This window comes from Podarcis muralis, chromosome 13, assembly GCF_964188315.1.
Source record: "Podarcis muralis chromosome 13, rPodMur119.hap1.1, whole genome shotgun sequence".
In the NCBI taxonomy this organism is placed as follows: domain Eukaryota; kingdom Metazoa; phylum Chordata; class Lepidosauria; order Squamata; family Lacertidae; genus Podarcis; species Podarcis muralis.
This window is the reverse complement of record NC_135667.1, coordinates 37,870,049-37,892,264: the sequence shown is the minus strand read 5'-3', so window position 1 is coordinate 37,892,264 and position 22,216 is coordinate 37,870,049. Positions and strand designations below refer to the sequence as shown.

At 48.3% G+C, this 22,216-nt stretch overlaps 1 protein-coding gene across 2 annotated transcripts in view; it reads right to left on the bottom strand.

Moving 5' to 3' along the window:
* Positions 1–519: 519 nt before the first annotated feature.
* Positions 520–22,216, bottom strand: part of POLD1 (DNA polymerase delta 1, catalytic subunit) — a 32,553-nt gene continuing 10,856 nt past the window's right edge. For both annotated transcript variants that reach the window (XM_028702168.2, XM_028702169.2), the window contains exons 13-27: positions 21,374–21,565; positions 19,969–20,057; positions 18,604–18,720; positions 17,520–17,633; positions 15,384–15,531; positions 14,213–14,308; positions 12,301–12,438; positions 10,833–11,008; positions 10,410–10,562; positions 6,004–6,106; positions 4,827–4,959; positions 3,673–3,786; positions 2,520–2,572; positions 1,966–2,063; positions 520–858 (exon numbers count right to left, since the gene is read on the bottom strand). In XM_028702168.2, coding sequence (XP_028558001.2) covers positions 762–858; positions 1,966–2,063; positions 2,520–2,572; positions 3,673–3,786; positions 4,827–4,959; positions 6,004–6,106; positions 10,410–10,562; positions 10,833–11,008; positions 12,301–12,438; positions 14,213–14,308; positions 15,384–15,531; positions 17,520–17,633; positions 18,604–18,720; positions 19,969–20,057; positions 21,374–21,565 — 1,821 coding nt within the window. In that variant the 3' untranslated portion in view covers positions 520–761. The remainder of the gene's footprint in view (positions 859–1,965; positions 2,064–2,519; positions 2,573–3,672; positions 3,787–4,826; positions 4,960–6,003; positions 6,107–10,409; positions 10,563–10,832; positions 11,009–12,300; positions 12,439–14,212; positions 14,309–15,383; positions 15,532–17,519; positions 17,634–18,603; positions 18,721–19,968; positions 20,058–21,373; positions 21,566–22,216) is intronic.

The window sequence follows — 22,216 nt, the reverse complement described above, 5'->3', positions numbered from 1 at the left end:
ACAAAACAAATGGAAATGCCGTGAAAATGAGACGTAATTGACTATAGAGTTAAACTAAGTAAGAAAAATCAAAAAGTTTAAGGGAAAAAATTAACCTAGAATAAAACAAAGACTTAACGAGATGCCGGCTACAAAACTTGTTTCACTGAACTAATCAACTCGAGGAAGATATCTTTTATAACTGAATGGCTAATCCTTATTTTGATGAAATACTCATATATAAGAGATTTGTGGAAGACCTTTTCTTTGTATTTAGGAACGTTAGTAATATCAATATTTTTTTTATATGGTGTCAGAACATTCATCCTAATATTAAGTTTACAACTCACTTTCATAGCCAACAAAAAACATCAGGGATTTTCACGGCATTTCATTTGTTTTGTGTAATTTTTTGGTTCCGTGACTGTCTTTTTTCCACTGGTTTCTATCCTAAAACACATCTGGCTTCTGCTATCCTTTAGTCCTCCTCCTGTAGAGCTCAAGAGCAGCTCAGGTTACCCCACATAAGCCACTCTCATGTAGAAAAAAAGAAATCTTTATTAGTAGAAATTCATACAAAACGTAGCCCCCACAATCATCTCCAGGGAGCTTTCCTGATGGTATCAACCATTGATCCTGGCAACAGAAGCGATGCCCAGCGCAGAACTGGGCAAGGGGAGGGAGCAATTTCCCCTGCAGCATAACCGGGCCTTGCTGCGCCTTTAAAAGGGAATAATGGGTGGTGGTGGGTTTCAGACGGATGAACGGAAGGCAAAGAGGTATCACCACGTGGGAGGGCCAAAGCGTGAGATCAGCACTTCCTGGTCATCAAGGTCCTTCTGCACTTTCTTCCTCATGTAAAAGATGGGGCAGTCGCGGCTGAAAGGAGTTGGGAGAAAAAAACGTTCAGGGGTGGGAGTGACGGGGAGCAGACACTTAATTGGCAGCCTGCATTTAGGAGACTAACAGAAGATGCCTGATGATGCTTGGAAACACTAGTGGGGAAAACTGGGTCTCCCCTGAAGGAAAAGAGGCCCAACAGAATCCATAAATCTTGGCTCACATAATTGTTCCCTGTTTCTGTCAATTTGTACGAGGTGGTAGAATGGGCTATACTGCTTCAGGCTGCAGGTTTGCGGGTGGGGCGGGGATTCTTGTTTTGGAGCGTTCCTCTCTAGAAATACCGTATTTTTTGCTCTATAAGACTCAGTTTTTCCCTCCTAAAAAGTAAGGGGAAATGTGTGTGCGTCTTATGGAGCGAATGCAGGCTGCCCAGCTATCCCAGAAGCCAGAACAGCAAGAGGGATTGCTGCTTTCACTGAGCAGCGATCCCTCTTGCTGTTCTGGCTTCTGAGATTCAGAATATTTTTTTTCTTGTTTTCCTCCTCCAAAACCTAGGTGCGTCTTGTGGTCTGGTGCTTCTTATAGAGCGAAAAATACGATACTCTGCAAGGAAACTAGTGCGGCAGGGAGAAAACGCTGGGCTTGTCATCTATTTGCAAGGAATTTGTGTTTGGGGGAGTTTGAATGGAACATTCAGAAACGGTACCCTATTCATGCAGAAGAAAAAGGTACAGCCCACTCTGCCAACCTCAGGACTTGCTACCTGTACACACTAGACCGTGGTGGCCCTTGTTTCCCGATTTACACACAAGTATGTCCCACTGGTATATCCAAGCAACCCCAGCTGATATCTCATGTGCCGGAGCAGAAGGCTCTATCTCTATCTCTCTCTCTCTCTCTCCACACCCCTGGCCGCTGCCAGCATCTGACAGGTGTTATATTTATAAAGGTAATAAACATCTTCAGGAGTACCAGCACCCCGCTAGCTCTCTGCGGGAGCCATCTGTTTGCTGTTCTCAAACCAGCCTGATAAGCAGCTGTAAACACCCAGGGGTGGCGTAAAGTCATATTTTAGCCCATTATCCCGTGGGAACGGGCAAGAGCTGGTGGCTGCAAAGGCGTGGTGAGCGGCCAGCCCCTCACCTGGTACACAGCACATCCTCGTGCAGGCTCCCTTGGCACCGCTGGCACTGCGTCCACAAGCGCGAGAACTTCTCCTCCAGAGAGCTCAGATGGGTCACCTGTGGGGAGAGGGAGAAGAGGTGGCGGGTGGCAGGACCAAGGCACTTGGACCCAATTGTTCCATGGCCCTTTCAAAACCCACGCAGACTGTGGTTGTGGATCCTCACAATGTCTACAAGTAGTTCAGCATCATTTGTTCCATACTGCAGATGGGGGTGAAAGGTAGACTTAAGGCCACCCAGTGAGTTCATGGCAAAGTGAGCGTCAAACCAGAGACTTCCCAGGTCAGTCCACGGGCTACTACACCAGGAAACCCCATTTCCCATCCCCTTAAAATTCCCAGTGGCTTGCTCGCAGCCCCATTCCTCTCCTAGGGAAGGGAGGAATTTCCAAGGTACAAGTTTAATTCAGAGGCTTGTGCCTCAGTCCAGTGTGCAGGCCACCTAGGCTCCTCCTATGTCTTTGCTGGCGGAGTCCCTTGCTCTCCCACCCAACCCAGTGGGCCTACCACTTACCTCCTTCTGGTAAAGCTCAGACTGGCGGCCCAGGCAAAACTTGCACACAGCACCTGATGGAGGAAAGCACACCAGAAAGCCATTTTCCTCCCTATCCCATTTCCACTTCGGAGTTCCTTCCCCGCCGCCCCATTCCAAAGGAAAGCCACAATCAGGATGAAATGGCAAGGCAGCCTGTTTACACTCCTGCTGAGACGATGAGGTGGAATGAATTTTTGCTCATGCCCAGGACCTGACCGGCCTCCTCTGCCTTTGGGTCCGGGGAGGAATTTTCGCTGTGTCGGATTGATCTAAAGTTACTCGTTCTGCCATCTCCTTGCTGCGAGGCACCTGCCTTTCTGGTGCAACGTGATCAGGTTTGCAGTCAGAGAGGGCTCTTGTCACAAAAAACTTCTGTCTCTTTCTCTAGTGCATGTAAGACTTTTGGGAAATCTCCGGTAAGTGCCCGGAAAGAACCCAGGAATAAGAATAAGAACTTATTTATACCCTGCTCATCTGGCTATGTTTCCCCAACCACTCTGGGCAGCCCCCTACAGATTAAAAACATGATTAAACATCAAACATTAAAAACTTCCCTAAAAGGGCTGCCTTCAGATGTCTTCTAAAAGTCACAGTTGTTTATTTCTTTGACATCTGGTGGGAGGGCGTTCCACAGGGAGGGTGCCACTGCCAAGAAGGCCCTCTGTTCCCAGCCGTTCTCCAAACCACCCACGAGAAATTACTCCCATCCCAGGGTATTCAGGAATCCTGGCAGAGCCCACCCCCTTTAACAGCGCCACATATCTTCAAACAAACCCAGAAACTTGGTTTCAGATCCTCTCCCACAACTTGCAAGTAGCCCCCCCCCCCCTGCAAACTTGAGAAAGAGGGAGAACAGGGAAGTAAGCAGAGGCGCCCAGAGGTCAGTGTGTGTGTGTGTGTGTGTGTGTGTGTGTGTGTGTGTGTACAGCAAGGCTTTCCTGCTGGTAACGAAAGCTCAGCAGAGGCACCGTTTTGTGACACACGCTCCACTCTGTGGCAAATTCCGGCAAAAGGAACTTGCAACATGCGCTGCTGGTTAGAAGCGCGTGGTGGGGGAGGGGAGGGGACTTGTTTTTGACATAAGACTCTGCCAAGCGGAGGCCAGGAAAGACAGGCGGGGACAGGATCTCACCATGGTGGTTGAGCACAGCCCGGCAACCGATGCACGTGCTCCGTTTAGTAGCAAACGCCATGAGCCCTCCGACTTTGGCTGTCAGGACTGTTTTGCAGCGAGTGTGTTCCCCCTCTGCAAAGGGAAGGAAATTAAGGGTCAAGCACGTATGCCACCTCCAATACATTACAGCAGTGGGGAGGAGAGGGTAAAGATCCGTATTCCAGCCGTCTCTCGCCCTGGACTGCTCACCATTACTGGCCATGGAAAGGGATTGGTACCCAGATTTCCCTGGCAGCACCTCCCGTAGTATAAGCCACCTGTACCTGCATCCTCATAGAATTGTACCCAGGGGTCATCTAGCCCAACCCCCAGCAATGCAGGAATCTCAGCTACAGCATCCATGGCAGATGGCCACCCAACCTCTGCATAAAAACCGCTAAGGAGGGAGAGTCCCCAACCTCCCGAGGGAGACCGTTCCACTGTCGAAGGAGGTTTTACCTACAGTTTTATCCCCTTTTCTGTGACAACATGAGGGAGCCCAAAAGCAGAAGGGGGAGCAGGACTGGGTGGCGGAAAACATATAGCTTCCGCCAAAACAGATGAAGAAAGAGTCTGGGGTAAGAGTCTCCTTCCGAAAGATGGCCCACGCTGCTATTTCCTACCAATTCATCCATGGGGGTGGGAGGCGGGGGTCAGGGTCAAGCATGGGAGACTCTTGTTTCTCTAGAACAGCATTTCCCAAACGTGGGTCTCCAGCTGTTTTTGGACTGCAACTCCCATCATCCCTAGCTGGCAGGACCAGTGGTGAGGGATGATGGGAACTGTAGTCCGAAAGCAGCTGGAGACCCACGTTTGGGAATTCCTGCTCTAGAAGGATAAGTTCCTGGTGGAGTAAAAAACATAACAGAAGAAGTAAATAAACAATCCCTCCTGAGAAGGCCTGTAGGTCTGCCTAATGAGATCACTTCCCTGCAGCGGTGAGACACTGCTTTGGAGTCCACCAAGCGCAAAGAGGGTGGACCAGACGCAGATACACAGCGACAGGGGTTTGGTTACGGATGCCGCCAAAATTAATCCCAACTTAGGATGAGAATGATTCAGGGGTCTGTAGCCTTTTTGCAGGATCTCTTCCTCTCTCTTCTCCAGAAAGCAGAGCCAGCGGCCACACTCACTCAGCAAGACGTTCTGCGCCTTGCCCTCTCCCAAGATGGGCTCAAAGATGCGCAAGAGGGGCTTGGCAAGCTGCTGCTCCAGGTAGTACTGCGTGTCGATGGGCAGGTTATTCTCCAGCACGTAGATGGGATCCTGGAGAGAGAAACAGGGGAAAGGCATAAAACCAGGGAAGATGTGAGTTTCGGGTTATGAATGCACCTTAGCACCCAGGGCACAGTCCTCTCTGCCTCTGCAGTCTTGTTGCCTAATCACCCTGGAAACCTGAAGGTAGGCAGTATGTATGGGGGTGTCTATGCACAGGCCATAACATAGGAAGTTCATGGTAGCAGCAGTCAGTTTGACTCAATCAGTGCCTAGACGTTTTGTCCTTCCTTCCCCGGTTCAGCAGGGAGGAAGAGAGGATATGAAAGTGGGAGAAACAGACCTAGTTATGCCCCCCCCCCCCCCGCAAATTAACTAACTCCAAACAAGATCCAGCGGAAGCATTAAAGCCAACCGAGTGAAAACTGGTGGGGAAGAGGGGCTCCAAAACTCACATCAGAAATTGCTTAGGAATGCCGGAAGCTGCCTTGTACAGTCAGGCCACTGGTCCATCCAGTTCAGTATTGCCTACACTGATTGGCAGCAGCTCTGCGGGGTTTCCCAGCCCAATCTGGAGAAGCTGGGATTGAACCTGGCGCCTCGCAGGCCTGCAAAAGCAGGTGCTCTTATCACTGAGCTACGGCTTCCTGAGCCCCCCTTTTTTGAGTTCCTGCTTCCAAAAACCTCTTCCTCCTCGAAGCCTAATGGTGAATGGCCATCTCCACGCACACACCCCCGGCATGTATTTTGCAGTGCTAGCGGTGCACATTTCAATGCAGCTTAGCACCTGAAGAAGCATATACTGTATTTTTCGCTCTATAAGACGCACCAGACCACAAGACGCACCTAGTTTTTGGAGGAGGAAAACAAAAAATATATATATTCTGAATCTCAGAAGCCAGAACAGCAAGAGGGATCGCTGCGCAGTGAAAGCAGCAATCCCTCTTGCTGTTCTGGCTTCTGGGATAGCTGTGCAGCCTGCATTCACTCCATAAGACGCACACACATTTCCCCATACTTTTTAGGAGGGAAAAAGTGAGTCCCCCCCAGTTACTGGTCCCTATTGCCCATTGCATCCCTCTCCCCATTACTCACTTCAGATTTCATGTAAGCTGCTACGCCTTTGGCAGCGCCGATAATGACGTACGGAACCCGGTCCCCCAGGTTGGGAGCGCTGCCGGGATCCCGCCGACGCATCCTAAGGGGAGAAGCCATGAGGAGGTGTCACATGATGAGCCAGACTGGAAGGTGGAGCACCAGGATAGAACCAACCCCCAAGGGTGTATTAAGCAGGAGGAGGCACTGCAGAGCAGGACTGAGGAATGTTTTCAGAGCCAGAAGGGATCTGGAGGTGCATGTGTGTGAGAGAAGCATGACTTTAAAAGCAGTAACTTTGTTTTATGCTTGATGCACAAAAATTGAAAACCAGGCCACTTCAAACACCAAAAGAATAGCTGGCAAAAATCTGGAAGGTAGCAAAGATGAATAAACACACAGAACTGATTGGAGTGAGAGATTATACAGTGTTACCTCGGGTTAAGAACTTAATTCGTTCCAGAGATCCGTTCTTAACCTGAAACTGTTCTTAACCTGAAGTACCACTTTGGCTAATGGGGCCTCCCGCTGCCGCCGCCGTGCAATTTCTGTTCTCATCCTGAAGCAAAGTTCTTAACCCGAGGTACTATTTCTGGGTTAGCGGAGTCTGTAACCTGAAGCGTCTGTAACCCGAGGTACCACTGTATACAACTTTTTACATGGTTTCATGTATTTTTGTTGTGAACTGCTCTGATGCTCTGACATATTTTTATGAAATAGCGGTCTATACATTTTTATAAATAAACTAAACTAAAAAAGAGAAAATTTTAATTATCTATGATTCTAATTGCGCAGCAGACATCACATCTAGTTTCGGCCCTCACAATCACAGGGAGGGATGCGGGTGGCGCTGTGGGTTAAACCACAGAGCCTAGGGCTTGCCGATCAGAAGGTGGCGGTTCGAATCCCCGCGGCGGGGTGCGCTCCCGCTGCTCGGTCCCAGTGCCTGCCAACCTAGCAGTTCGAAAGCACCCCCGGGTGCAAGTAGATAAATAGGGACCGCTTACTAGCGGGAAGGTAAACGGCGTTTCCGTGTGCAGCTCTGGCTCGCCAGAGCAGCGATGTCACGTTGGCCACGTGACCCGGAAGTGTCTCTGGACAGCGCTGGCCCCCGGCCTCTTGAGTGAGATGGGCGCACAACCCTAGAGTCTGTCAAGACTGGCCCGTACGGGCAGGGGTACCTTTACCTTTACCTTTATGGAATCCTCCAGCTGCATTTATGAAGAATAAATGTTAAGTGTTGACAAATATAACAGCTTTTCTACGTGGCAAAACACGAATCTATGTATATTAAAGGTATTTATAATGTGTACATATTTAGCTTTCTGGTGCGATTACTGGATGTTTTTTGAGATTTAATAAAAGGTGACTTTACTGAAAATAGACGCATACAAAACAGAACGAGTCCCTCAAAAGGAGCTGGAAGAAGTTAAAACGTGAGATGCCGAAAAGCCCGACATGCGACCCCAGGTGCGATAATAACGCTATTAACATATTTTCCAACAGCGGAGGCACCGCTGAGAAACATCTCGAAAAAGATGACAGTACAGAACGAGGCACGAGGGCAAACTGGTACCAGCCCTGTCCCGCAAAGGCAGCCCCACCGGGGCCACTTTCACCACCCAAACTTTTGTTTGTCGAGAGGCAGCGAAGCAAAAGGAGCAGGTCTGTCACACCGGAACGTGTGCCTGTGCGAGGCAGATGAAGTGGCGGCAGTCAGACAGGAAGCCCAGAGCAGGAGGGGTGGGCGTCGCAGAAGGTTCCACTTGCAGCTGCGCTGGCCATAACTATTTCTGCCCTTCCCTTCGGTCATGCCTCACCAGCCGCCCCACACCCACACACCTTTTTCCGCTGTCCTGAGGGCAGATGGGGCTCGATAACTCAGGGTAAAGAAAGTCCAGGGGGAGGGAGGAGGGGGAAGAGGAGAGACAGAAGAAGAAGAAGAAGAAGAAGAAGAAGAAGAAGAAGAAGAAGAAGAAGAAGAAGAAGAAGAAGAGGAGGAGGAGGAGGAGGAGGAGGAGGAGGAGGAGGAGGAGGAGAAAGAGGAAGAGTTTGGATTTGATATCCCGCTTTATCACTACCCGAAGGAGTCTCAAAGCGGCTAACGTTCTCCTTTCCCTTCCTCCCCCACAACAAACACTCTGTGAGGTGAGTGGGGCTGAGAGACTTCAAAGAAGTGTGACTGGCCCGAGGTCACCCAGCAGCTGCATGTGGAGGAGAGAGGAAGCGAACCCGGTTCACCAGATTACGAGTCTACCGCTCTTAACCACTACACTACACTGGCTCCCATAATACCCTCTTGCTCTCAAGACTCAAGAAAGGGGACCACAGAGCGGCCGTAGAACATAAGGACACAAGGAGAGCCTGCGGGATCAGGCCTGTAGCGCATCTAGGCCAGCATCCAGTTTTCACAGGGACCAACCACATGCCCTCATGGGAAACCTGCATGAGGGCACTCTCCCCTTCTGCAGTTTTGACAAACTGCTACTCAACACAACCTCCGAAAGGTCCAAGTGGGGGTGCCAACTTGAATACAGTGGTACCTCGGGTTAAGAACTTAATTCGTTCCGGAGGTCCGTTCTTAACCTGAAACTGTTCTCAACCTGAAGCACCACTTTAGCTAATGGGGCCTCCTGCTGCCACCATGCGATTTCTGTTCTCATCCTGAAGTTCATAACCCGAGGTACTATTTCTGGGTTAGCGGAGTCTGTAACCTGAAGCATCTGCAACCCGAGGTACCACTGTGAAATACTGGGCGGGGGGCAGGTACGCCCCACCCCACATAAGCCATCACATGATGCAGTGCACACACATCGTTTGAATGGCAATGCCTGTCAACTCTGGGGAAGCCTAGCCCCCCTCAAATATTTTATTGGGGGGGAGGGCGATGACTCCTCAGCCCCTAGGTATTGGCTCCTATGGGTCCAATGCACGGCGTCTCCAGTTATGAGGATCTCAGGTGGCAGGGCGGGAAAAGACTGCTTGAAAACCTAGATTCATAGAATTGTTGTAGTTGGAAGGGACCCCAAGGGTCATCTAGTCCAACCCCCTGCAATGCAGAAATCCCCATCCAACTTCTGCTTTAAAACCTCCAAGGGAGGAGAGTCCGCAGCATCCCAAGGGAGACCGTTCCATTGTCAGACAGCTCTTACTGTCAGAAAGTTCTTCCTGGTGTATAGTTGGAATCTCCTTTCTTGTAACTTGAAGCCATTGGTTCAGGTCCTATCCTCCAGAGCAGGAAAAAACAAGCTTGTTCCATCTTCCATACGACAGCCCTTCAAATATTTGAAGATGGCTATCATGTCTCCTTTCTCGCAGGCCAAACATACCCAGCTCCTTCAACCGCTCCTCATAAGGCTTAGTTTCCAGATCCTTGATCATCTTGGTTGCCCTCCTCTGCACACATTCCAGCTTATCAACATCCTTCTTAAATTATGGTGCCCAGAACTGGACACAGTATTCCAGGTGTGGTCTGGCCAAGGCAGAATAGACTGGTACTATTACTTCTCTTGATCAGGAAACTATAGTTCTGTTGATGCAGCCCGGAATAGCACCAGCTTTTATTTGCTGCTGCATCACACTGTTGACTCATGTTAAGCTTGTGATCTGCTAAGACCCCCTAGATCCTTTTTACATGTACAGTGGTACCTTGGTTCTCAAACTTATTCCGTTCCGGAAGTCCGTTCCAAAATCAAAGCATTCCAAAACCAAGGCACGTTTTCCCATAGAAAGTAAGGCAAAATGGATTAATCCGTTCCAGACTTTTCAAAACAACCCCTAAAACAGCAATTTAACATGAATTTTACTATCTAACGAGACCATTGATCCATAAAACGAAAGCAATAAACAATGTACTGCAGACACACAATCAATCAATCAATCAATCAATCAATCGCTGAACTGGGTTCCACACAGTCATGAAAACAAACCAAAAAGCCACAAAAATGCAAAAGAAGTAGCAAAAACAGAACGACCTCAGCATAACACTCAAAACGGAAGTGTGGCACTCAAATCGGAAGCGTAACACTCAAAACGGATCACGTTCGGCTTTGGAAAAACATTCGCAAACCGGAACACTTACTTCCAGGCTTGCAGTGTTTGGGTTCCAAGCTGTTTGAGTACCAAGGTGCTTGAGAACCAAGGTACCACTGTACTACTAGTATGCCAGGTCGCCCCCCCCCCCACATCTCATATTTGTGCATCTGGTTCTGCCTAAGTGCAGAACCTTGAGAGAGATGCTGCCAGTTAGATAAATGATGGTCAGAGTTTCATGTTTGGTCTAAATATGTGGGGTGTCAGGGCCACTCCCCTTGCTCTCTTCGGAAGTGTTGCATTTCTTTCCCCCTGCCCCCAACCCAATAAGAAAAGGTGGGGGAAAGTGCTGCCTCCTCCTTCGCTCTACTCACCGCTCGGCCAGCTCCACATGAGCCTGGCGACCTGCGTATTCATCTGCTGTACGTGTCAGTTCCTTGGTGATCACCAGCTGTGAGATGTCGACTCTGTTGCAAAGCAGATCGGAGATCACCTCCTTGGCATGGGCCACGGCACCCGTAGGGTCCCTGCAGAGAAAGAAGCGTGGAATAATCTGAGCCCCTCCTCTCTTTCCCGCAGAAGAGAACCGTCTCCGAATGAATCAAGGTTCTGACCCTTCAGGCAGGCCACAGATAGCTGGGATGCTATAATCGGGTTTGCCATTCGTAGGGGCCCGTTTCTAAGAGTTTTCCCCCAGCATCTAGGAATTTGAGATAAATATTGTTCAGCCTCGGATCATGCCCACAACCGCTCGGCAGACCAGAACGGGGCTTCGTCTCAAACAAACACCTACAGACCTATCTATGAGCAGCTTCTGCAGGCAGGTGTTGATGAGGTTTGCCACTAGGGGGCAGTTGTCTCGGCGCACGGTCTCGATTCCCTTACAGTCCATCTTGTCGTGGGTGTCGGGGTTGGAAGAGAAATAGAGGCCAGCATAGCGTTTCTTGTTGATCAGGAGATAGGGGAAGTACACCTGGTGCGCGGACAGATTGAGAAAACAGTAAAGGTCTGTGTTATCACATAGGAGCCTTCAGGCACTAAAGCTGAAGCTTATTTCAGAAGGTTCTTGTTGGGCAGCATCTGGAATAGCTCAGTCATTGGAGCATGAGACTCTTAAATCTCAGGGCTGTGGGTTCGAGCCCCTCATTGAGTGAAATATTCCTGCCTTGTGGGTGTTGGACTAGATGGCCCCTGTGGTCCCTTCCAACTCTACAATTCTGCGATTTTATGATTCTAGGATGAACAGACTTTCTTTTTCAAATCATGATTGCTTCTTCAGCTAAAACAGTGCATGTTTCAAGTACCTGACCAGTAACTCCACAGGGATTGAGTGCTACGGGAGGCTTGCTTTGAAATTAAAATAGCATTTTTGAAGAGCTCAATTTCCCCCATTAAGCTCACACACCCTTTGCCCGTTTCATGTGGTCTCGAGGGTGCTCAGGCTTCCCCTCGGCTGCTTATTTACATTAACAGAAGATGGGTGCATTAATTGGGGTACACTAACGGAAGATAGGTACGTTTGTCCATCATGGATGCTTTAGTTGAGATTCCTGCACTGCAGGAAGTTGGGCTAGATAACTCTTGGGTTTTTTCTCTCCCAACTCTATGATTCTAATTGCGCAGCAGACATCACATCTAGTTTAGGCCCTCACAATCACAGGGAGGGACGCGGGTGGCGCTGTGGGTTAAACCACAGAGCCTAGGACTTGCCGATCAGAAGGTCGTGGTTCGAATCCCCGCGACGGGGTGAGCTCCTGTTGCTCGGTCCCTGCTCCTCCCAACCTAGCAGTTCGAAAGCACATCAAAGTGCAAGTAGATAAATAGGTACCACTCTGGCGGGAAGGTAAACGGCGTTTCCGTGCGCTGCTCTGGTTCGCCAGAAGCGGCTTAGTCATGCTGGCCACATGACCCGGAAGCTGTACGCCGGCTCCCTTGGCCAATAAAGCGAGATGAGCGCTGCAACCCCAGAGTCGGCCACGACTGGACCTAATGGTCAGGGGTCCCTTTACCTTTAATCACAGGGAAGATGCTATCAATGTTAACAAACTTCCCCGACATGTACCAGTGTAATGGGATGTGCCCTTGGTCTTCTTCATTTCCCATCTCCTTCCTTCCTGCCCATCCACTCCAAACGTTATCTCTATTTTACACCTTTTACGTCAAGGCACTTCCTAGCGTTATATGGGAATCTTACGGCCGAGGGTTTCCTAAGTTATGAACCCAGCGGCTGGTGGAGGGAGATGGAGAGGCTTTTCTGAGACTCACCTTCTCAAACTCTAGCTTGATGGGGGGAATGAAATGGCTGGAGACCCAGGCAGCTGCGTCCCTGCCTATCTCCATGGCCTCGGCGACAGACGGCACGCCCAAGCGGCACATGACGGAGTCTGTGTCCCCGTATACGACCTGTTAGGGGAGAAGGCCGCAATGAAACTCTGGAAACTGCTAACCCATCTCTCTGCGTCTCACAGCTTCTCAGCCGCAGGACAGCTATGCCAGCTGCCTCCACCACAAGCCACAGTGTGTCGCTTTCTCTTCCTCTTGCAGCTTCTGTCTGGCTCGTCCCCTGCCCCGTTTCCCTGTCTGTGCCACTTTCCCAGCCACAAGATCTCTTTCCCTTCTGACTGTCCTGTGGCCTCCCTGCTGCCACTCCTCCCTTACCAACAGCCATTGCGAGCATGATAAATGCTGCCAAACAGACTTAAAAAATGACACAATATCCAAATGAAAGACTGGGGAAAATTATGGAAAGTCAATTTTAAATTTACTGATTGTCCGTATAATGCCCTGAGTGCTCACTGGAAGGACAGATCGTGAAGCTGAGGCTCCAATACTTTGGCCACCTCATGAGGAGAGAAGACTCCCTGGAAAAGACCCTGATGTTGGGAAAGATGGAGGGCACAAGGAGAAGGGTACGACAGAGGACGAGATGGTTGGACAGTGTTCTCGAAGCTACTAACATGAGTTTGACCAAACTGCGGGAGGCAGTGGAAGACAGGAGTGCCTGGCGTGCTCTGGTCCATGGGGTCACAAAGAGTCGGACACGACTAAACGACAAAACAACAACATACAGTGGACCCTCCAGATATGAACTTAATTAGTTCCGGGAATCCGTTTGCACCACGAAAATTATGTAAATAGAGGCACGCTTCTGTGCATGCGCGTGTGGCGAAACCCAGAAGTATACACTTCCGGGGTTGCCATGGTCATAACCCGAAGATTCCGTATCCAGAGGGATACGTAAGTAGAGGTATGACTGTATTGTTAAAAGAGAATTATATGAGAACGATGTATTGACTCCTGCAAAAATGTACAGAACAAGCTCCAATAAGTGTTGGAAATGTAATGAAAAAAGAAGGCACGTTTTTTTCACATGCGGTGGAATTGTAAAATAATTAAAAATTATTGGGTAATGATTCATAATGAAATGAAAAGAATGTTTGAGACAACCTTTGTTAAAAGACCAGAAGCTTTTTTGCTAGGCATTTCAGGTCAAGATTTGCCAAAAGAGAAGGAGAAACTTTTTATGTATGCTACAACCGCGGCTAGGATATTGCTAGCGCAAAGATGGAAAAGCGACAAATTACCAACTAAAGAAGAATGGCAAGAAAAACTGATGGAATACGCTGAAATGGCAAAGCTAACTGAAAGACTTAAGAGATGAGGACAATAGAGACTTTGAAAAAGACTGGGAACCATTTATGTTGTACCTAAAGAAACAATGTAAAGAAATGGACTCACTAGATGTGAGTAAACACCTACAACAAACAAAACAAATACAGGAAGTATAAAGAGGATGGTAAAATGACAAGAGTATAAAACTATTGAATTTAAAGAATTTAATATTAAGATATAATAATGCAAGCAGGAGAGGTTATTATGTAAAAAAAACCAGAAGAGGGAAGTCGTGGGGGGAGGGGGAAGCCTGGGACTTGCATTTTTTGTTATTTGAAATGATGTTATTATGATAAAAATGTAAAATTCAACAAAAATTATATTTAAAAAAGGATAAATGTCGCCAAAGACAGTGTGTGAGGCGTCAGAACAAGGCCCCCAAACTGAGGTCAGACAGCTTTAGTACTGGCCATCTTTAACACTGCCGTAGATGTCTTTCAAGGGCTTTCCCCAATCTGCTCCACCCAAAAAAGAGGCAGGTTATATCCTGCATTCCCCCTCCAACCTTGGCATCAGAACTGTAACCGTTGGCGATTGTGTACTTGGATTCCACCAGCTGCTTCGTCTTCTCAATCATCTGACGCCCAAACCCAGTCACGCTCTGGAAAAGAAGGGTTAAAGCGATGTATTTCAGAAGACAGACAAAACGGCTGAAGGAGACTTTTGCTTACCGCTTCCTTAAAAGCTTAACCTGAAACCCCAGCCATACTTTGCTAGCTGTAGGGTTTTCCTCAGGCTCACGGATGCTACCAAGTTGCATTGCTTCAGAAACAGGAAGCAGCACTCCCAAGAACCACAGAAGCAGTCCCGAACATCCCTTCCTGTCTCCAGAGTGCTCGAGGGCACCCTAATCGGCATGGAGACAAATGCCATTTGCCCCAGATCCTGCAGATTGGATCGGAAGCAGGCAAGTCACCAGCAAATACTTTGTGGGCTGGATCAGGCCTGGTTTAGACACTGCATTGTTGGAGATGCTGTACCCATTACACCCAAACATTTTCCTGCTGACGAAGCTACCCTACAGAAATAAAACTAGGAAAGAGAAAATCCATGAAGTTCAGTATTCCGCTTCCAAAAGCAGCCAACCGGATACCTCTGAGCTGCGACCAGCAGGTAGCGAAGGGGCAGTGGGCTTACCCTGCTGTTTGTTCCCGGTATCTGGGCACTCACGAGATCTAGGATATGTTGCTTCCATTTATCTGTCACAATTTATAGCTAGCCTGTAGATAGCAGCTCTCTGCCCTGCATGGGTTTATCTAATCTTTCCAAAAACTAATCTAAGCGACTGGCAAGCAATGCCTCTTTGTAGCGGTGGATTCCATGAAGTTTAAATTGGGCTTTTTGCGAGCAGTACTTCCTTCTGACTTCCCTGAACTCGCCACCCATTAACTGCAGAACCTTGTTTCGTTTTCAAAGGGTCAGAAAGTTTGCTTCATAAATTATAAGCAGACCACAAAGATCAGCACAACAATTCAGTCCAGTCAGCTCGCGATAGCAAATGAGGGATAACTTAATAACCAACTGACCCGCCCCGCGGCTGATATGCAACCGGCTTATCTGGTAAACAGGGAATCTGTAATAGGTGTTTCCCCCGTGTTTCGTGGACATTTGTGCATTGTACTATAAAACCATAACCTGACAACTCCCCTGCGTTTGAAGGGGACGGGCAGGCTTACCTGAGAGATCTCAAGGCAAGGCAGCTTGCCCACCTGGGCTCCAGTGAAGCCGTACACAGAGTTGGCGCTGACCTTGAGCGCCAGCTGCCGTCCGTCCAGCACTTGGCGCTTGAATGGGTCGGTCTCCTGCTTCAGCTCTCCCTTGGCCCTGAGCCAAAAATGGGACAGAACAAAGAAGGAGTGAAGAATGACCACGACAGTTCTGTACTGGCCCCTCCCTACCAGCCACTAATGTGCACATCTGTTAAGTGAAACTCTTTTTAACAGCCTTCTAAGCCCTCTGGATGGTGAGGATGAATATACTACCCTTCATCAAAAGATCTCAGGGAAGTTCACAAGTTAAAAATACAAGATACCGTTTCCATTAAAGTTTTCAAATATACATTTCCATCGTTAAATATCCATCATTGTAATAAGTTTAATAAAACTTTTTTTAAAAAAAAATTACAAGATACAGTGGTACCTCAGGTTAAGTACTTAACCTGAAACTGTGCATAACCTGAAGCACCACTTTAGCTAATGGGGCCTCCCGCTGCCGCTGCGCCACCAGAGCACGATTTCTGTTCTCATCCTGAAGCAAAGTTCTTAACCCGAGGTACTATTTCTGAGTTAGCGGAGTCTGTAACCTGAAGTGTATGTAACCTGAAGTGTATGTAACCCGCGGTACCACTGTACTGTATTACATCTGCAACACCTGCGTTAAAAGAACGTAAAAAGAGTACAGTGGTATCTCGGTTTTCGAATGTAATCCGTTCTGGGAGACTGTTTGAGTTCCAAAACGTTCCAAAACTGAAAACTGAATACGGAAGCCTCAATACAGAAAACTCAAAAGAGAAGCCACATGGCATGTTCTGAGGCATGTTCAAAAACTGAAGCATTTACTTCTGGGTTTACAGCATTTGAAAACCGAAAAGTTTATAGCATATTAGAACAATAGTTTGTATGACTTGGTTTTGCATTCATAATTTAATGAAAAATAAAAACTCTCTTCCCCCCAAAGCAACAGAAGTCCAATGTGAAATACAGTGGTACCTCAGGTTAAGTACTTAATTCGTTCCGGAGGTCCGTTCTGAACCTGAAATGGTTCTTAACCTGAAGCACCACTTTAGCTAATGGGGCCTCCCGCTGCTGCCGCCGCATGATTTCTGTTCTCATCCTGAAGCAAAGTTCTTAACCTGAAGCAGTTAGCGGAGTCTGTAACCTGAAGCGTATGTAACCCGAGGTACCACTGTATTCTCATTGGAGAAGGATGCAAAAATAAAAAAGTGTCCCTTCTTCCTGTGGTTTGCTTTTTTCATCATAAAAGGGCTATATCCTACCTTCCTTCCCCAATCCCCAGCACTGTCTCAAGTTTATTCAAGTGCCATTGCCAAATTCTAGGTGACATATGCCTTTGCTACAAACGCACTTCGCTTGCCACCCGTAAAAACAAACTATACTCCCTTCCATACTAGATCTCTAAATACCTCCAGAGTTCCAAGCACTTAAGGTATCTCACCTCCCTCCCTCCTGCCATGCATCCCAGACATCCTTCCCTTAGAGCACCCTTGCAAATAAGCCTACAAAAGTTACTAGCCTGAAACGAAACATCACTAGCATGAAGAGCTCCACTCCTCTGCCAGCATGGGAGCCTTTTGCATTTCTATGCTGTGTGAGGAGGAGAGGGCCTTCTTTCCTCTGGCATCTCCCATGTGGGTACACAGCAGGCAACAGAATAATTGGTGCTTCCTCCACCAGCCTGATCACTCACCCACGTACAGTTCCATGCACTTGCCTGCATCCAATTCCTTGTCAGCTGTGGCTACCAGGTGAGTTCTTTAATACAAGGCTGCTTAAACCTTATTTCCCAGTCAGGGAAACCAGAACTCCTTCTCCAGATGCCTGGGTCTTGCACAGGTCTCTCCTATAAGCTGGATTATCGGCCCCTCTAAGTCAGGTATTGTCTACTAGGACTGCCAACAGCTGCCTAAGGTCCTGGTTCTGCTATCAGCTGGAGGTGCTGGGGGATTGACCCAGGAACACTGTGTGTGCAAGGAAGGTGCTCAAGCCCCAAGTTATGGGCCTGCCCTCTCTTCTTCCAAATATCTTACACCCAAAAACTTCCCCACCGCTCCACACATGTGCCTCCTACTTCACCTCTTGCGGGCAGCCAGGAGGTTCTCCAAGATCTCAGGCAGCAGCCCTTTGCGGACGGACTCCTTCACAAAGTGGTCCCCAGTCGGGGTGCGGATGAACTGCTCTGCCGAAAGCCTAGTAGGAAGAACCGACAATCCATCAGAGCCTAGCCATCCCCTTTGATGCACAACACCACCCCAGTTTCCAGCCCCTCCCTGCTATATACCCTCCACTATTATTGGGGTCCACTAATATATGCCATTTGGATAGCTTCCATGGTCACTCGCCCCAGTTCCCTGCTCCCCTAATTTTATCTCCCATAAGACCATGCCAGGAAAGAGAATAGCTCTCCCCCTTCTTCTGGGACGTCAGTGATACAGCCAAGGTGGTCTCACACTATTATTAATTATATTATTATTATTATTATTATTATTATTATTATTATTATTATTATTATTATTATACCCGTAGATCTGAGTGGTTCACAACATAAAATCACAATATAAAAAAACACAAATTACATAATAAAAACAAAAATAAAGTCAACCTAATAATCCCCCCTTGACTTTCCATCTTACTTAGGATCCCCCATGTAAAAAAAAGTAAAGGTAAATGACCCCTGGACGGTTAAGTCCAGTCAAAGGCAACTATGGGCTGGCGTCACTCATCTAACTTTCAGGCTGAGGGAGCTGGTGTTTGTCCACAGACAGCTTTCTGGGTCATGTGGCCAGCATGACTAAACCGCTTCTGGCGCAACGGGACACCGTGACAGAAACCAGAACACGTGGAAACGCCGTTTACCTTCCCAATGCAGTGGTGCCTATTTATCTACTAGCGCTGGCATGCTTTCGAACTGCTAGGTTGGCAGGAGCTGGGACAAAGCAATGGGAGATTTGAACCGCCGACCTTCTGATTGGCAAGCCCAAGAGGTTCGGTGGCTTAGACCACAGCGCCACCCGCATCCCCCACGTGAGACACCAGGGAGGAGCACTCCCCCACCGCCCCAGGGCTGCAAAGCTGGTCCCTTGACTCCTCCCTGCAGTTTAGGCTGTTGTTCCCTTCAGTTAATTCTGCAGTCCTTTGTATCAGATCCTTTTCTACTCACCCATAGCGATCAACCGCCCCCTGTTGCAGCAGCGTGGTATAGCACAGGTTGTGAGCCATCATGATGGAAGGGTACAGGGAAGAGAAGTCCAAGGTCGCTATGGGCACGTCGTAATAGCTAGAAGAGAACAGCGGGTCTGTTATTCTCTTCATACACAGAAACACAGGAAGCTCCCTCGTAACACTGAGTTGGGTCACTGGTCCATAAAGCTCAGTACTGCCTAAACTGACTGGCATTGGCTCTCCAGGACCTTAGCCAAGGGTCTCTCCCAGCCCTGTTTGCAGATGCCAGGGATTGGGCCTGGGTTCTTCTGCATACAAGCTATGAGCCATGGCCCTTTCCTGCCTCCGATAAACTGTACACCTTACCCTGGGCCCCAATCCTTGGTTCCATCTCTCCCACTTCCAGCCCCATGACTCATTCACATCAGAATCCATCTCCCAAGGTAAAGCTTATAATAATAGTTTATTCTTTGTACCCCGCTCATCTAACTGGGTTTGCCCCAGCCGCTCTGGGCGACTTGCAGCAAATTAAAACATTAAGGAACGGTAAAACATCAAACATTTAAAACTTCCCTAAACAGGGCTGCATTCAGATATCCTCTGAAAGTCAGGTGGTTGTTTCCTTGACATCTGGTGGGAGGGCGTTCTACAGGGCGGGTGCCACTACTGAGAAGGCCCTCTACATGGTTCCCTGTAAACTCACTTCTCTCAGTGAGGGAACCGCCAAAAAGCCCTCGGAGCTGGACCTCAGTGTCTGGGCTGAACAATGAGGGTGGAGACGCTCCTTCAGGTATACATTGGACGCTCGGGTTGCGAACGTGATCCGTGCGGGATGCAAGTTCGCAACCCGCAGCGTTCACAATCCGCAGCAGCGCATCTGTGCATGCGTGGGTTGCTATTCAGCGCTTCTGCACATGCGCAAAGCGCAATTTAGCCCTTCTGCGCATGCGCGGCCGCCAAAACCCGGAAGTAACCCGTTCCGGTACTTTTGGGTTTCGGCAGTCCGTAACATGAAAAAACACAACCTGAAGTGTCTGTAACCCGAGGTATGACTGTACAGGGATGAAGCCATTTAGGGCGTTAAAAGTCAGCACCAACACTTAGAATTGTGCTCCAAAATGTACAGGGAGCCAATGTAGATCTTTTCTCCTCCATTGCTCCCAAAGTGGAATAATGTGGGCTCCAGCTGCCTTATCCTCAATCCTGCTCCCTCCTCCCCTCCTGGCCTCCATCCCTGCTCCAAGATGTCACCCCAGTGCTTTCCTGCACCAACTCACAACAGGATGTGAAAAACCCCCAGCCTCACTCTTGACCCCGGGTTGGGGAAGCACATTTCCCCAGCTTCAGGTCCTGCTGGCCTTACCCTTTCAGAGGTTCGATGACAGTAGCCCCAGCATAGTCTTCCCCGCCTTCTGACTTCACCACCGGCATAACCAGATTCTGTTTCATGGCCTTTGGGCAGAGAGAAGTTGTCAGTTTGGGGTTTGCCTTGGTGCTCTCCCATCAACCACAATGTTATATCCAGGTGGGTCTGTCCCACTTGCCTCATGTGCTGCCTGACAATCCCTGCACTTCTTATTATATCAAGAGAAACAACAAAGAGAGCATGTTAGAAGTTAACATAATTTGGGGGGTGGGGTGGCCTGTTACCTTTCCCCATTGGTAAGGTGCAGATGGCAAGTGGATGTTACAAAGCTATTTCCAGCGAGGCTAGATAGCCCTAGTCAGACCTATAGCTCAGTGTTAAAATTATCCAGTCATCTGGTCGCTCAGATTTGTTACATTACGAATACTGCTACTACAATGGCCTCCTATTATGCATGGCACTCCATGTGGTTTTCTACACACAGTATTCAAGCACTTTCCTCCAGGTGACTGGGGCTAGCAGACCCAGAAATAAGCTGGCATTTCTCCCTTTAATATTGTTGAACTGCAACTTCCACCATCCCTGGCTATTGACTATGCTGGCTGGGGCTGATGGGAGTTGTAGTTTAGCAGCGTCTGGAGGGCCAAAGGTTTCCTGCTCCATGCTTTAGAAGGCAGGAGCACACCTGCTTGCCAGAGGCCTAAAGCTGCCTACAGAGCAAAATGTGACAATGGAAAGTAGAGAAAGGACAAAATAAAGGAGAGTTATCAGTATTTACTTTTTATTTATTTGGTTGTATCCCGCCCTTCCTCCCAAAGGAGCCCAGGGCAGTATAAGGAAGAGCCTCCACAAGCCTGCTTTATTTAAAGAAAAAGAAAAGCAGTGTGGTGTAAGGGTTAGAGTCAGGGAATTAAAAATCACTGCTCAAACGTGAATTAGGTGAATAGGCCCTAGTAAAATGTCTGGGTGGAGGGAAAGAGGAGCTGATCCAAGAGAATTTTTGTGAAGAATGAGAGTTCCAGTGCAATATTATCCGCGTCTACCCAAAAGTAAGCCCCACCAAGTTCAATAGGATTTGTTCTGAGGTGAGGGAACATAAGACTGCTGCCTTGGAATGCAAAGTGGTTTGCATTTTAGAACAACCATGTGGATGTTTATTAATGGAAAGCTTCCAAAACTCAAATGATTTCTGTGAACCCCTCTCTGACTAATTATTTTTTTTTAATGATACCAATGTATATAAGAAGAATTGGTCTTATATATATGATCTTAGCAGCCTGAATAATAATTGCAACTCCGTGGAAAACAGCCCCGAATCCAAAACTGGATGCTTGGTACCACTCACTCTAGAATATAGCTTTCCCTTGCGTCCAACTCAAGAGAAAAAGCCAGGAGCTCTCACCTGCCGCAGCAGCTGGGAGACAACCTTGATTTGCTGGCCACGCGCCAGGAGATAGCTGAGAGGGACACCTGTCACTCTGGCCATCTCCATGTAGTTGATGACACACATGAGCTTCTCCAAAAGCCGCAGGGGCAGGTAGGCGTCCTTGAGGCAGTACACAGCCAGTCGCCGACGGGACTGGTCCGAGCCATTCTGCAAGAGGAGAGGGGAGAGAAAAGGCTTTTGGATTTGGAAAAAGCAGGAAAGAGACCTTTCCTTCTGGATGAACGGAAACAAAGGGGAGGTTCAGTGGGAGAGAACAGGTTCAGACATCTCCAGGTAGGGCTGAGAAAGACCTCCCTGGGAAATCTGCAGAGCTGCCGCCACTCAAGAGTTGACAACACAGAGTGAGAAGGATCTATGGGCTGGCATGGTATCCACTGGCAGCTTCCTCTGAAGAGACAAAGGTTATTTGCTTGAGGGATATGGAGAGCAAAAGCTTGCAAATTCAGGAAAAAGCAAATACTGTTGACGATTCCATTATCTATTACAGTGTTTCCCAAACTTGGGTCTCCAGCTTTTTTGGGGGGACTACAGCTCCCATCATTGTAGTCCAAGAACAACTGGCGACTCAAGTTTGGGAAACACTGATCTAGTAGATTAATGACCACCAAGAAAGAGTACTCTTGGTGGCGGGTCTCAACATATGAACCAGCTGCTTGTTAAGAATCACAGGATTCAGAATCCTGGGCTAAAAAACCCTACCTTTTGGACAACCCATTCTTGTAGTTTATATGCCTTTTGGTTTTACTTGATCTTATTGGCTGACATTTAGAGTTTCACCACCACCCTTATTGCTCCTTT